Genomic DNA, 16,348 nt, shown 5'->3' with positions numbered 1-16,348 from the left:
ACTTAAGTTTTGGAGAAATAATGCCATCTGTGCTGGAAAGCTTTAGTTGTCCACTTGACACACCTGGGTAGAGGGAGCCTCAATTGAGGAATTGCCTCCATTGGACTGGCCTGTGGCCATGTCTGTGGGGCATTTTCTTGATTGTTGCATGATGTGGAGGGTCCAGCCTACTGTGGGTGGTGCCGCCCCTGGGCAGGTGGCCCTGTATTGAATAAGAAGGCAGGTTGAGCTGGGCATGGAGGCATATGCCTTTAGTCTGTCCTAGTGCTTGGGAGGCAGAGGCAGGTGGATCTCTGAGATGGAGGTCAGCCTGGCCTACATAGTGAGTTCCAGGTCATTTGAGGTTACAGGGAAACCCTGTCTCAAAAAGACCAGAAAAAAAAAAGAAAAGAAAGCAGGCTGAGCATGGGCCAGGAGACCAAGTCAGTAAGCAGTGTTCCTCCATGGCCTGTGCTTCAGCTCCTGCCTCCAGGTTCCTGCCCTGAGTTCCTACCTTGGGCTCCTCAGTAATGAACTGTGACCCAGGAGATGTAAGATAAAATAAACCCTTTCCTCTCCAAGTTGGTATTTGTCAGAGTGTTTTGTCACAGCAATTGAAAAGAAACTTGGAACACCATCCCTATCTTTGCACAGAATATATTAACAATGTTATTGAGCTAGGCATGGTGGCTCGTGTCTGCAATCCTAATACTCAAGAGGCTGAGGCAGGAGAATTGCTGGAAGTACCAGGTCAGCTTGGGTTACATAGTGAGTTCAAGGCCAGCCTGGGGATAGAGAGTAAACCCTTTTTCATCAAAAAGCTACTGCCAGCTGCTGTGGAATACTCTCTCTCAGCCTGACTTATGTAAACTGTGTGCTCATTCCTGTCTAGTATGGCTATGTTAACACACACACTTTAATGGTGTATAACAATCTGATGAAATTCATAGAACACTTTGGGTCTATGAGCAGTATGAATTCTTGTGTTAAACACAGGAAGTGCCGGGCATGGTAGCACACGACTTTAATCCCAGCACTTGGGAGGCAGAGGTCAGTCTGGTCTACATAACGAGTTTCAGGCTACAGCTGGGCTGCAGGGAGACCCTGTCTCAGACCAAGGAACAACAACAACAAAAACCTCACAGGAAGTGAGGTGGGTTCTTCATCCTCCTTGTCTTTAATTTCTGACCTGTGGGTCTCTGGTGACCCATGGGAAGATTTCATGCCATCTTCTGTAATCTTTCACCCATGTCCATGCCTGTCTCCCGCACCTCCTCTTCTCCATCCTACCTGCAACTCTGATCCAAGGCCTCAGTAGGAATTCCATCTAAACCTTAGGAAGGATTGGGGGGATCAGCAGCAACATTCAGTTTGGAAAATTTTCTGAAAATAGCCTGTCTCCAGATTTATACAGATTGCTGCATTTATTAGCCTGTGAGGTGTGTCATTTTGAAATGGGAATAATTAGGAGAAAAATATTCAAAATGTAAGAACATCCTGTAAATAGAGCCATTTCTCCCACTCCCTGAATCAAAGACAGCTAAAACTGGAAAGAAAAAAATTTTTTTTTTGTTTTTGGCTCTTGGCTGTCTTAGGCACAATGTGAGTTGATCTCTTTCTGCCATCAACCCAGTGTAAATGCAGAAATCCAGAAGGAATGAAGTAGCAAATAGCTGTAAGTTCCAGGTCTCAAGTTTTCTAAGGAATGCTCCCCATTTCCTCCAACTCTATTTCAAAATAAGTTCTACTCTTAATGGGGAAAGGGTACTTAGGGGTTTTTTCCCCCCAACTCTTTTGCTTTTTCCTCACATTTCTTTGAAACTACCATCTCATGACATGCAATTGTGTTCTGTTTGTTGAGGGATAATATATGTACAATAAGTGCACTTCACTGAACACCTTGCAAAAATATTTACATGTGCTTACTCTCTTAACACAGTGTTTTTATCTTTTTAGCTCTCAGGCTTGACAACCAACATTGTGGACATAATTTTGGCTCATCACTTTGGGCAGGTAAGCACCTGTGCAACCCGATGCGCTGGGTTTCTTGGCTCATGTGCAAAGCCTTGTTAAGCTTTAGGAGAGAAGGGCTACCTTAAGTCTACCAGATCCTAGCAGATAACACTTCCTGTGCAGTCAGTGGTGCATGTGGCCCTGCAAATGCCAAGCCTATGGGAGAGGCTTCGCTCAGCCTCATGGATCTTGGCACTCAAGAGAGTGACAGAAGACAGCATCTCCCCCACCTGTCCGCTGTAAGCAGCATGCCATCTGCTAATGTTTGACAACACCACGTGCTCACCAAACATCTTTAGAGCCATCGGGAGGTTTAGGAAAGCCTTCACAGAAATAGCAATTCAAGAAGAAATGGGGGGGGGCAAGGAGTGGTGCACAGACTTTGGAGATCATGTTATTCAACACCCATGAAGTGGTGGAAAATCTGCAGCGGAAATGACTGTTGTCTGTGGATAGTTGTCAGTTGGGGGAGGCACCTCCAGTGCTGTTTTCAAGTGACGCAGTGGTGGAAAAAATGAGCAGTGAGGTCAAGAGGTGGCTGGAGTGTGGAGAGAACAGTCCAGAAAGGGGCAAAGCTGGTTAGTATGTGCACCTAATTCTCAGAGTCTCTGAAAGGAACAGAAGGTTGGGAGAAAGCAAGCTTTTACCAAGTACTGATTATTTATGTGCTATGCACTTTGAAAATGCTTTGGATACCCAAACTCAATTATTTTTCTCAGGTTTTGTTGGCCTAATTTTAAGATAAGGAAACTAAGGACCAGATATAATGTTATCCATATTATAAATGGAATTTACATTTTAAGGATGGTTGGTAGCCGCCATGTGGGTGCTGGGAATTGAACCCGGGTCCTCTGCAAGAGCAGCCAGTGCTCTTAACCGCTGAGTCATCTCTCCAGCCCCAGAATATTTATTTATTTATTTATTTGGTCTTTTTGAGACAGGATCTCCCTGTAGCCCCAGCTGACCTGGAACTCACTATGTAGACCAAGCTGGCCTTGAACTCACAGAGATCCGCCTGCCTCTGCCTCCCGAGTGCTGGGATTAAAGGCATGCGCCACCACGCCTGGCCCAGAATATTCATTTTTATTTTGTATGTGAGTGTATTGTCTGCATATGTGTAAGTGCACCCATGTTGTGCAATGCCTGTGGAGGTCAGAAGAGGGCATTAGATTCCCCTGGAACTGGAGGTACGATAGTTGTTAGCTGCATGTGGGTGCTGGGAATGGAACCTGGGTCCTCTGCAAGAGCAGCTAGTGCTCTTAACAGCTAAGCCATTCCTCCAGTCCCTCCAAAATAATTTTAAATAAATAAATAAATAAATAAAAGATTTATGCTTGTTGGTAAGGGGAGGGGAATTTCTATAATTCAGTTTTGCCTGAACTATTTCCATTAGTGATCCTGTCTGGATTTGCCCTTCATATACCCGTGATGCCAGGCAGTGTGATCTGGTAGCATGGAGACAGGACAAATAAAACCAAGGCCATATATTACGATTGTGACAGGCAAGGTCTTATTGGGATTGGCCAGAGCTGCTGACCTCAGCTTGAGCATAAGGAATCACAGTGGGTCAGGCTCTCACTCAATGAACAAAAAGAGCAGCAAGCTTTGTGTTTTCTGGGGCGGGCTAAATTTTGGCGGTTTTCTACTTGTTACAGACATCATTTCCAGAGAGGTCTTCCCCTCATTTGTAAACATTCTGGCCTTAATGTTTGCAGCCAGTGGCTTAACCCAGGAACTGTTCAGTCTCTCCTGTTTTGACAACATTGTCTTGCATAAACATCCTGGCCTTGTAGTTAGTTGGTCTGGGTCTTATGTAGGGCTGAAGGACTTGAGCTGCCACAACCTCTGAAAGAGTCCAGCTGCTGGGTAGAAGAAGCACATGCAATCTCCACGGTAACTGTGTATGATTGTGCTGCAAAACGTTTCTCAGATGACCAACATATCTGAGCTGAACAGGACCTGATCCAAATATTAAAACAGCAAAGGCAACAGACACAGATCCCAAGCTTCCTGTCCCATTTCAGTTGCCCATCAAATAGCTACAGGCTCAAATGAAGGGTCAGTGTTTTCATCAAGAGCAGTCTTCACGTTTCTGCAGTTACCTAGGCAACTGTTATCATAACCCACATATCAGAGGTGCCATCTATAGCAATAATGTACTGCCAACCTGCATGCCTTCTAAAATCAGTGATGTTTAAGTCAACTAAGGTTAACGAGCTAGAGGGTTTATTTGGTTTCCCATTGGTGACAACTCCCCCTTGCCTTTGACATTTGTGTGGTTATCTCAAACCCCACCAGTTTTGTAGATTCATCCAAACACAGGATCTCCTGGTCTGTAAACACTCCGGCCTGTGACTGAATCTGGTGTTTAATGACAAAGCTGTTGAAGGCAGGCTTTAATGGATCATAGGTGAAGAGTTCAGTTATTTGCATCTTGTCCCCTTGCATCAGTGTCTTCCCATCTTTCCAGTATCATTTATTCCCTCTTTTACCTCCAAGTTTGCAGCTCAAGTTCTTCTCTAGATCTTTAAAAGGGAAGCTGGTAGCTTATTTCACTCTGTTATTGTCATTTTTTTCTTATTGTGTGTGTGTGTGTGTGTGTGTGTAGGTGTGTGGAGGCCAGAAGTCAACCTCAGGTTGTGACTCCTCAGGAGCTATCCACTTTGTTGAAACAGGTTGTCTTGTGGGATCTGGTTCTAGCAGATTAGTCCAGGCTGGCTGGCCAGGGAACCTCAGTGATCTGCCTGTCTCTGCCTCCCCAGGATGAGGATTACAATGGTGTGCCTCCATGTCCAAATTTTTCACATGGGTTCTGGGGATTGAACTGGAATCCTTATGCTTGCACAGCAAGAACTTTACTGAGTTGTCTTTTCACCCCATTATTCTTTTTTCTCATGATTATAATATCTTTAGATTGAGATTGGAGCCCCAGCTGTGTTTCTTGAGGGTGATTTATTTCAGTGTGTTCAGTTTCAGGAAGATTGTCCTTAGTTTTTGTCTCCTTGACTCACTTCACCCAAGTGGTATAAAATGCAAATAAGCCTTCTTATTTCTGTTTCTCTACATATCTCTATATCTATTAACTTTCCAACTATCTCTGCTACTTTTTTTCCCCTCCAGTGCAAAAAATTTCCCATCTGCTTAAAATTGCTTACTGGTTTGTTTGGTTGGTTTTTGTGTGTGTGTGTGTATGTGTGCTGGATAGTTTCAGTGTCAACTTGACACACCTGGGTTGACGGAGCCGCAATTGGGGAATTGCCTCTATTGGACTGGCCTGTGGCCATGTCTGTGGGGCATCTTCTTGATTATTGAGTGATGTGGGAGGGCCCAGCCCACTGTGGGTGGTGCCACCCCTGGGCAGGTGGGCCTGTGTTGCATAAGAAAGCAAGCTGAGCAGGGGCCAGGGGAGCAAGTCAGTAAGCAGCGTTCCTCCATGGCCTGTGCTCCAGCTCCTGCTTCCAGGTTCCTGCCCTGAGTTCCTACCTTGGGCTCCCTGATGAACTGTGACCCAGGAGATGTAAGATAAATAAACCCTTTCCTCCCCAAGTTGGTAGTGGTCAGAGTGTTTTGTCACAGTAATGAAGAACAAACTAGGACAGTGTGTGTGTGTGTGTGTGTGTGTGTGTGTGTGTGTGTGTATGTTTGTGTGTATGCTCTGTAGCTTAGAAGACAATTTTTTCTGCTTGTTCTAGGAAGAGTTACGGACCAACCTGGACCTGATTCAAAGTTACAGACTACACATTACTCAAGATATTAACTAAGGAAACCTAGAGCTTTTCCTGCGTTCCTATGATAGGTACAGTTATTTCCCATTCTTTCACTTAACTGGAGACCAGTTTGAAAAAGATGATTGACATCTATGCGAGAAAGGGGAACATTTCCCATATTGTGTGACAGATTATATGTATTCTTTGACCACACTCCCAGAAAGCCAAAGAGAAGACTTGGATCTTGACTTAGTTGCTGTTTACTGGTTATCTCTCACAAGGCAGAACTAGCCTGCCGTGCTGGTCGATCCTTTTTTGTTTGTGGGCTGTAGAAGTTACTGTCACATCTCCCTCTTCACCACACAGGGTGAGGGAGGCACTATGGTTGTGTCCTGAGAACACCTGCTTCAAGGTGGAAATGCCAGCTACTCCTCCCTCTCTGGAAGGATGGAAAAAAAGCTGAGGAAATGGGTCAGCTGTAACTTTCCCAGAGCTGCACAGCCAGGTTTGAACCTCCAGACATTCTCCAGAACTCTCCAGACATTCTTAGTTTTAGTTGAAATCACAAAGCTACATCCTGTGCTAAAGGACAGGAATGCAGTTCACTAAGTAGAATGGTAGAATGCTTGCCTTGAGTCTGCAAGGCCCTGTGTTTGATCCCCAGCACTGGGGAAAAAATCTGGTACAAAGAAAGTCCTTTCTACCCCTCAAATAATAAAAATATATTATTCCCTACTCCTAAGCAATTTGTTCCTGTAAAACACTTGGAAAATTCAATGATTAGACTCAAAGATTTCAGTAGTGTTGCTGAGTTTTAAGGTTGTCTCCCTTTTTAGCACCCCTCTTCCTGCTCTGTATCACTCAGGATGCCACTGAAATAGCTACACAAGAGCACAGCTCAAGGGCCCTCCCCTCCCCAGGTGTGAAGGAAACAGTGCTCATAGGCCTTAATACTTTGGATCACCTGTCCAGGAAATAACTCGAGGTGCCATAATTTTGCCTTCAAAAGACATTAATTCTGCTTTGTTTTTCTAGACGCAGAGACCTGAAAATTTAAAGACCCAAACCAGGCCAAAATGATAACAAACTGAAAACATTAAAGTAAGTTTATCAGTTTCCCCTAAATTGCTAAATACGTGCCTGTCCTGACTAACCCAGTGTTCAGCAGAGTATAAGTGCTTACTTGCTGACACCTCTTCTTCTACCTGTACCTAGGTGTTCTACTTTACTGGTGGTAGGGGACAATTCACCTGCTGTTGAGGCCGTGGTAAGTATATACTGATGTGAGGAGGACTGTGTGTGGCATACCGCTGACACACTGGAAATTGGGTAAATACTGTGCTGTGCTGTGTGTAGTTGTACCTATCAGGTTTACTGTTAGACACTTCGAAAGTCCTCACCAGTCACCAGGTCTCATCGGGGTAGATCGGTGTGGCCCTTGATGTCTTGGTGTGCCACAGTCCACTCTGTGGCAAGTAGTACAGTGAAACACTATTTCCTGTCCTTTCTACCCCTCAAATAATAAAAATATATTATTCCCTACTCCTAAGCAATTTGTTCCTGTAAAACACTTGGAAAATTCAATGATTAGACTCAAAGATTTCAGTAGTGTTGCTGAGTTTTAAGGTTGTCTCCCTTTTTAGCACCCCTCTTCCTGCTCTGTATCACTCAGGATGCCACTGAAATAGCTACACAAGAGCACAGCTCAAGGGCCCTCCCCTCCCCAGGTGTGAAGGAAACAGTGCTCATAGGCCTTAATACTTTGGATCACCTGTCCAGGAAATAACTCGAGGTGCCATAATTTTGCCTTCAAAAGACATTAATTCTGCTTTGTTTTTCTAGACGCAGAGACCTGAAAATTTAAAGACCCAAACCAGGCCAAAATGATAACAAACTGAAAACATTAAAGTAAGTTTATCAGTTTCCCCTAAATTGCTAAATACGTGCCTGTCCTGACTAACCCAGTGTTCAGCAGAGTATAAGTGCTTACTTGCTGACACCTCTTCTTCTACCTGTACCTAGGTGTTCTACTTTACTGGTGGTAGGGGACAATTCACCTGCTGTTGAGGCCGTGGTAAGTATATACTGATGTGAGGAGGACTGTGTGTGGCATACCGCTGACACACTGGAAATTGGGTAAATACTGTGCTGTGCTGTGTGTAGTTGTACCTATCAGGTTTACTGTTAGACACTTCGAAAGTCCTCACCAGTCACCAGGTCTCATCGGGGTAGATCGGTGTGGCCCTTGATGTCTTGGTGTGCCACAGTCCACTCTGTGGCAAGTAGTACAGTGAAACACTATTTCCTGTGAGATTTCTGGCTCACAGCCTTCCACCTGGAGTAAGTTCCCACCATAAATCCAGCGGCTTGATGGCTGCTGAGAGCCTGTGACCCTCCCTGCCTCTTTCTGAAGTGCTCAGCACACTGACAGCAGTGGTTGAAGCACATTGCTAGAAGATGCTCATGGCAGATAGTGTGAAACAAAGCATTAAAGTAGAATGGGGAGTCATGATCCTGTTGCCTAAAGACAAACTATTTTCCTTAATGTATCAAGCCAGGCTTGGAGGCCAGGTTACTCAACACTCCTGACAGCCTGTTTCTGTAATGAAACATGCAGAATGTTCAGCAGTCTTGAAGGTGTACCGTTATTGACTTTATTCTCCTGTGTGTAATTTCTGAGTTTACACCACCTTTCCTGTTGCTTTTGAGAGTCTTTATAGTCTTTGACTGAATCTGTGGTTATTTCCTTCAGGTATATTTTCAGAAGTGAAGCTGCTGGGTAACAAATCATAATAAACCTAACCAGATGTTGCCTCAGCATTCAGGGTTAAAGGAGCATTTGCTAAGCATGCACATGGCCCCAGGTTCAATACCTAGCATCAAGACACCCAAAAATATTGATGGATACAGAAATTACTTCCCCAAAACATTTGAGGTCCCCGCCTTCATGGATAGACAGGTACACAATCCCACGCATGGAGATGCACCAGGCTGTCATCCTTAATTATGATGCACACAGCGAGAGAAGAATCACAGAGGAACTCAGCTTTGTCCTTAGAGCCAAAGACTCTGAGGCAGAAGAGTCAAGGGATAAGGGATGGCAGGCCCAGAGAGCTTGAGCAAGCAGGTGGGGGAGGTGCACAGGCTCAGATGATAAGGCCAGCTGGGCTGGGAAGGCATTGAGGAGATCCAGCAGGGCAGGGCTATCATCCAGTTCACTTCTCAAAGAAGGAAGGTACCGTGCTCACGTGTTATATAACCAATAGGAAGAATCTTTAGGTTCAGCATGCTGTTCTTTAAAGAATAAGAGATCCAGGACCGGATGTGGTGGCGCACGCCTTTAATCCCAGCATTCAGAAGTCAGAGGCTGATCTCTGTGAGTTCAAGACCAGCCTGGTCTACATAGTGAGTTCCAGGACAGCTGGGGCTACAGGGAGACCCTGTCTCAAAAAGACCAAAAGAAAAAAAAAAATTCAGAAGATGAAATTGCCAGATATTTATTTATTTATTTATTTATTTATTTATTTATTTATTTATTTATGTAGTGTGTGTATGTATACATGTGGAGATCAGAAAACAACCTGCAAGAATCAGTTCTCTCCTTCCATCATGTGGGTTCTGGAGATCAAACTCATGTTATCAACAAGTGCCTTTATCCACTGAGCCATCTCTCCAGCTAATTATCAGATTTTTAGATACACTCTGAAATAGCAGGTAAAACAAGAAACAGTTAAAAGCCATTGTGTATTTTGGTGATCTTTGGCCAATTTGGCCACTGGCAAATTGAGCTGTTAATCTTGTGGGATCATTGTGATACTAAACTAGACCTGGATTTCATGGCACTTTATGAAGTTGTTTTCTCTCTATTTTTTTTAAGGTTGAATGTAATTCTCGTCTTGACCCTAGGCACACAACTTTGCTAAAGGTAATGTGCCTCTTGTAACTCTCAACCACTTTGTGAGTTAACGTGTTCAAATTAGAGCATTTTCTGGAATGGTCGCATAGTGATGCATCTCCATATGAGTATGTCATTCTCTGCTTTAAAATTATTTCCTTAATATAGTTTTTTCTCATATAAAAATGAAAAATAGGAAAAACCAGTGAATAAAAAAATTTAATTGTTCATAGTACTAGTACCAAAAGATTATATATGGTAAAAAAATTGATATCTTTTCTGTACCATTTTATAGTATTAAGATTGGAAGCTATTTATAGTTCCATGTTTGTTTTCCTCACGTTAATGACACAGGCATTTCCCCAGGTCATAAAACACTGCACAGGGCTGGGCATGGTGGCACACTTCCTAAGCCTAGAGATACAGAGTTGGTAGAGTGCTTGCCTAAGGTGTACAAAGCCCTGGGCTCAATCCTTAGCACTGGTAAACTGAACTGGTGGTACCTACCTGTAATGCCAGCATGTGGGAGGTGGAGTCAGGAGGATCAAAAGTTCAAGGTCATCCTCAGTTACACAGCAATTTTGAGGCTAACCTGGACTACATAAGACCCTGTTCCCCCTTCTCCAAAAAAATAGTTGCTGTCTACTTAAGAAATAAAGTGCATGTATCCTAATTACCAGAATATTCTTGTAAGCTTTATTGCCCATACAGCAAGATTGAGATTGTAAAAAAAAGATTCCATCTAATTCTCTCAATATTGGATAATATTATAAACATTTTTTTCAGACAGGGTTACCCTGTAGCTCCAGCTGGCCTGGAACTTGCTATGTAGTCCAGGCTGGCCTCATGAGATTCCCCCTGCCTCTGCCTCCCAAGTGCCAGGCTTAAAGGTGAATGCTACCATGCCAGGCCTCGACAGCAACTCTTGACCTAAATTTCTAGATGAATATTAAGATTCTCCATTTTCGAGTGTCCACCAAACAGGAGCTGCAGCCTAACATTGTCTGAACCTAGCTTTGCTAATGTGGTTAGAAAACTGACTTGTTGCCTCCTGCCTGGACTACTGGAGATTCAGGTGCTGGTCTGCTGCTTACTGCCCTGGTTTCCACCTGCAAGATATTTACCTTTTTCTTTCTGTCTGAAGTGTACCTGAAAGGGAAGCACTGTCACTGGGAGCAATCACACCACAGGCTCAGTGCTCTGAGGCAGGGAGGCTCACAGTGCTCTGGGATCCAGATGATTAATGGGCTTGTCTAAACATGAATTAAAAGTTTGTGCTTTCAAATTAGTTTTTCATTGTAGGTTTGAATCAATATCAAAAACCACAAAACATAACTGTACAATAGCCATAGATGAGGTTATTTCTGGGTACACAGTCCCATCCACAGTAGCATGGAGCAAGGCAGATCACTCCTGTGGCAGCCTGATGAGACACTGAATTATTTGATGGGTATTAATGTATGATATAGTGTCTCCTGGGGCAGGGAGATGGCTCGGTGGGTACAGGTACTTGCCACTCAGGCTTCACAGCCTAAGTTTGATTCTCAGAACCCACATGAAAGAGGAAGGAGAGAACCAACTCTACAAAGTGTTGGGAGCTATTAGTATAAGCACAGCCATTATGTATGTTGAGCTGTGGCAGGCTTGCTTGTTTACTTTATGATCTTTCACCTTGACTCAAGAGTTTGTGTGTTTTGCACACCAGTACTGAATTGTTCTGCCAAGTCAGGAGGAATGTGTTGATAACTTAGGGAAGATGGTTAAATGGTGGAATTCACAACAAGTATTTGACCGTTCCCTGACCCTCAGATAAAGGTGGTAAAAAACAGCTGTTGAAGCTAATTGAGCTAAGCAAACGGTGGCTGTCTGATGTTCTACTGTATAAAAAGGCCAAGCAAAATAAACCGAGGCAGCAGTCTCTACTGACAGTCCTCCCAAGTATCCTTTCTCTATCTCTTGTTTTTCTTTCATCCTTACTCCCCCTTTCAGGTGCTGTTCATCTTAGCTGGCTGGCACCGGCAACAAAGTTGTCTTGACCTGCACACACTCACCATTTCATGTACTCCCACACATGTATCACACACACAAATAATAGATTAATTAAAAAAAATAGTTTCTCCTGGGCTAAGAAGGTATTCCAGTGATAAAATGTTTATCTCGGGGCTGCAGAGATGGCTCAGCGGTTAAGAACACTGGTTGTTCTTGCAGAAGACCCGGGTTTGAATCCCAGCACCCACATGGTAGCTAACAACTGTCTGTAACTTCATCCAATGGCCTCTCTGTCCTCGCGGGCATTGCACAACATGGGTGCACTTACCTAGAGGCAGGCAATACATTCATACACATAAAAATAATAAAATATTTAAAAAATGTTTATCTCGAGTGTGTGAGGTCTTGAGTTTGGTCAACAACAATGCAAAATCAGAAATAAAGCATATAGCACTGTCCAGTATTCTCTTTATATATGGGGACTTATATGCATCTAATCAGGGTTTAGGTCCTAAACTTCATTAAAATAAAGCCTGTGCCACTTAGGTCTATTAGATATTCGTGAGATTAAATATTGCTCACCTTAGTCCTTGAATTATAAGGTGACTGTTCTTGCTAATCTCATACTTTGGTGCGGTGTGGTAACTGTATGTGTTTGTATGCCCACGTGCCTGTAGGTCCATGTGCAGATATGGGGGGCAGCACCGAGCTCAGCATCAGGAGTCTTCCTTGAGCATGCTCCACCTTTTGAGACAAGGTCTCTTGTTGACCCTGGAGCTCCTCAATTACACTAGGCTGGCTCATTAGTGGGCTCCAGAGACAGAGCCACCTGTCTCTGACCGTTTCCCAGCACTCCTGGCTTTTATTTTGGTGCTGGGGATCTGAACTCTGGTTCTCATGTCAGCATGGCAGGCATTTTATCAAGCGAGCTACATCTACAGCCCCAATTCACATTTTTATACCTTCTGTGGCATTGCCCTATCTTAAATAATAGCCCCTCCTCCTTTTTTTCTCTTTTTGTCTTTTTGAAACAGGGTCTCCCTGCAGCCCCAGCTGGCCTGGCACTCACTATATACATCAGATTGGCCTTGAACTCACAGAGATCCACCTGTCTCTGCCTCCCCAGTGCTGGGATTAAAGGTGTACACCATCATGCTTGGCTAATAATAGCTCCTTTTAAAGAAGGTTGTTTTTTAAATTTTATTATTTTTATTTTATGTGTATGTGTGTATTGCTTGCATGTAGGTAAGCACACCCATGTGCAATACCCGAGGATTTCAGAAGAGGCTGTCAGATCCCCTGGGTCTGGAGTTACAGACAGTTGTTAGCTACGATGTGGGTGCTGGGATTTGAACCTGGGTCTTCTGAAAGAACAACCAGTGTTCTTAACTGCTGAGCCATCTCTCCAGCCCCTTAAAGAAGGTTTTAATTCTGGCAATGAAACCTGAAGATTCCTGTCACTTTAAGTAGAGGGAAGTCAGCTGATTAGACCCCTCTCTGAGGTCACAGAACAGCTGAAGAGGCTGGTTTCTGTTTGGCCACCTTGCCCTGGGAACCTTCCCATGCACAGACTAGCAGGCTCTGCCTCTCTGGCAGTGTTAGGAATGCAAGTTCTTGAGCCTTATCACAACAGACCTATTGACTCAATTACCTAAGACAGTGACCAGAAATCAGAGTTTAACAGGGAATTCCAGTGCACACTAGTGAAACTCTAGGACAGCCCAGTGAAAAGGCTTCAGAAGTCAGGAGCCCACCAGATGCAGCTAGGGAGGACAGGACCTGACCAGGGAGTTGGCGGGATTCGTTGAGATGACTCCCCTTCGTCATGGGCCGAGGGCAGTGTGGAGGTGAAAGGGGATCAGAAAGCAAGGCAAGGTGCACATGCCTCTATTCCAGCTACTCGGGAGGCTGAAGCTGAGGGTCACAGATTGAAGCACAGTCTGAGCAACATAACAAAACCCTGTCCCCTACTTCCTGGGGTGTGTCGGGGGTTCTCAGAAAGCGTGAAGCACTGAGAAGTCGGGACAGGCTGTTGAGGGCTCTGAAAGTAAACTTCTTTGGGTGCAGGCAGAGCCAGGGTGAAAGTGGTGCTTTACTACATCACTGTCAACCCGACAAGAAACCCTGCACAGGCCTGAAAGCCAGGCCCAGCATCTTGTGGAGGAAGAAGCACTCTGAAGCATCCTCTCAGGCTTCTAGCCAAGGTCATTGCTAACACTTAAGACTGTGCATTGTGTACTGAAGGGATGCAGCGTGGATGCAGCTAAGCATTAAGGAACTCAAATTCATTCCTGACCCCTTTGAAAGACTTGGCATGTTGAGAACATTGGCCTTCTGGAAGAAGCCCAGGCTGACTGTGATATTTTGCTGACTGTGATATTTTTCCTCTTCTAGATGGCAGACTGTGGAGGACTGCCCCAAGTCGTTCAGGTAAGAAAGCTCCTGCTTTAATGCTCCTTCTTAAGTCAATATCTCTCTCTCTCTCTCTCTCTCTCTCTCTCTCTCTCTCCTCCCCCTGCCCCCCATCTGCTACCTCTCTACCTCTGCAAAGAATAACACCTTCTTGTTTTGTCCCCCAGCCTGGGAAGCTCACTGAGGCCTTCAAGTACTTTCTGCAGGGAATGGGCTACAGTGAGTAGTATATACTTTCTAGTTAGCTAAGATTTATGGGTAATGGTATTAGTTTAACATCTGAGAGGCCACAATTATCAGGATACAACCTGTCTCCTAGTGAGCCTTGAAGTAGATAACAATAGGTTGTAGAGAATTCATCCATTACATTTAAGTTAGACTGACACTCAACAGTACTTATATTTGTCAGACAGCACATGTGGGCACAGACAGCAGCCCCACTATACTGAACTTAAACTGTAAAACATCTTCCTACTCGCTGAAGGTTTTGGTGACCAATATAGGTTCCCAAAGCCACCTTCCTAATCACTGTATGAATGGCCTGGGCACAGCTAAAAAGCTTTACTCTCTCCTTCGGGTTTCCCAGCCTGCTCTGGAGTATTATCTGGAGTGAATCCAGACACAGAGGATCAAAGCAGCCTTACATACATTCACTCACCTAGAGCAAATAGTTCAACCTGGTTGTCACCTCAGGTGGGATGGGAAAGGGCAAGTCTTTGGTGAACCTTGTAGGTTAGCTGAGCTTTATGAGGCTCCTCTGTCTAGTCTTTCGGTTCTTTGTTACAGTACCATCTGCCAGCATGACCCAGCTCCCCCGATCACGAGCCTACTCCACCCTGAGTGACATCAGCTCTGGACAGATTTATTTCAGCCAGCCTGTGACCAGCAATCTGTCAAATGGAACTCAAGAATCCTGTAGGACCCCCAATGTCCTAGACAGACACCAGACCATGGAGGTCTCCTGCTAAGCAAATACTCTTCCCTGGACCATGCAAGTCCCTCTTCCTTCAAATGACCACTCCATAATAGAACATTTCATCTTGTCAGCTGGCCTCTACTTTCTTTTACTCATGCATGGCCACAGAACCTCTCTCTAGTAACCTGGATTTGTCATTCTCTGCCTACACCCCTTTTTTATGTACCAAGAACCACACCCATGCCATTACTGTAACATTCTAATGTATTTTAAATTTATTTTTACATTTGTTTATTTGTACATGAGTGTGAGTGTGTATACATATGTTGCATATGCAGAGATCAGAGGACAGCATTTACAAGTTCTCGCCTTCCATCCTGGGGATCCAACTTGGGTTGTCAGGCTTGACAGCAAGCACTCTTACCCACTGAACCATCTCACTGGTCCCACATTCCAGCATCTTGAGCAGATCTGATCTCCCTATGCTCCCTCAACTATGTATCTGATAAGATTCTTTGACTCCCAACTACATGTGTGTGCAAGCATATGTGTCTGTGTCTGTGTGTGCATAGTTCTGTGATTTTAGACATGCTTTCTTGTAGGGCTTCTGCACAAATAACAAAGGGACTTTTTTTGCATTCTTGGTGGTGTTTTTAAGGGAAAGATGCAGAGCAGATATCTAGGTGATTTAGGACACAAGATTGGTTTTGGTTCCATGTGGGCAACAAGATTTGCAGAGTGAATTTAGGAGAGAGCGGGTCTGAGGAAGTGGGACGTTGTAATTACTGGCCAGACCATTGATTATGACCAGTTCCATAGATAGGCAGGCAGGGTGGCAGCCGCCTTCTCTGTCCAAATGGATCCATATCTGCTATTGTGTAAGTAAAGGAGAGAATGCGGCCTGCTGGAAGCCCCTGAGTGATGAGGTCTGCTACACCATGGAGTTTTCTCCAAAGGAGAAGCCTAACTGTTAGATTCTCTTAGCCCAGGAAGATGGAAAACAAAACACCCAAGGTCCACTCTGCAGAGCAAAACTACTGTCCCTGCAGCATCTGATACCACTTACCAAACATGCCCATGTCTGTAGGAAGTGCCTCCCAGGTCTGTGATGGAGAGCGGTTCTCCATCCCTCAGTCCCAGTAAAGGGAGGAGTATGGCTCTGACCTACACACGTGGGCTGTGGCACCCATACCCCCCACCCCCACAGAGAGAGAGAGGAGAGAGAATAGAAATGTTCATGATGCAGGTGGCTGCAGCAGAGCTGTATCTCTGAGTCTCCGGATACCCTCACATTAGTCTGATGAACTTCAGAGGTGTCTGGAGGTAGGAGTTAGAGGGGGAGTCACACCAAATTCTCTCCAACAACCTTATTTTTAATTTTTATTTTATGGTAATGAGTGTTTTGTATGCATGTATATAAGTGCACCACCACAGAGG

General features: G+C 44.5%; 1 protein-coding gene across 1 annotated transcript in view; it reads left to right on the top strand.

Annotated features, from left to right (window-relative positions):
• Positions 1–15,023, top strand: part of LOC103748523 (protein NDRG3-like) — a 35,414-nt gene extending 20,391 nt beyond the window's left edge. The window contains 8 exon segments of the mRNA XM_008851173.1: positions 1,936–1,992; positions 5,685–5,788; positions 6,735–6,800; positions 6,915–6,966; positions 9,577–9,624; positions 13,978–14,013; positions 14,163–14,214; positions 14,782–15,023. Of these exon segments, the coding sequence (XP_008849395.1) occupies positions 1,936–1,992; positions 5,685–5,788; positions 6,735–6,800; positions 6,915–6,966; positions 9,577–9,624; positions 13,978–14,013; positions 14,163–14,214; positions 14,782–14,963 (597 nt within the window). The 3' untranslated portion in view covers positions 14,964–15,023.
• Positions 15,024–16,348: the final 1,325 nt, after the last annotated feature.

This window comes from Nannospalax galili, unplaced genomic scaffold (assembly GCF_000622305.1).
Source record: "Nannospalax galili isolate Female #2095 unplaced genomic scaffold, S.galili_v1.0 scaffold2126, whole genome shotgun sequence".
Lineage (NCBI taxonomy): Eukaryota > Metazoa > Chordata > Mammalia > Rodentia > Spalacidae > Nannospalax > Nannospalax galili.
This window is presented reverse-complemented; position numbering and strand designations above follow the sequence as displayed.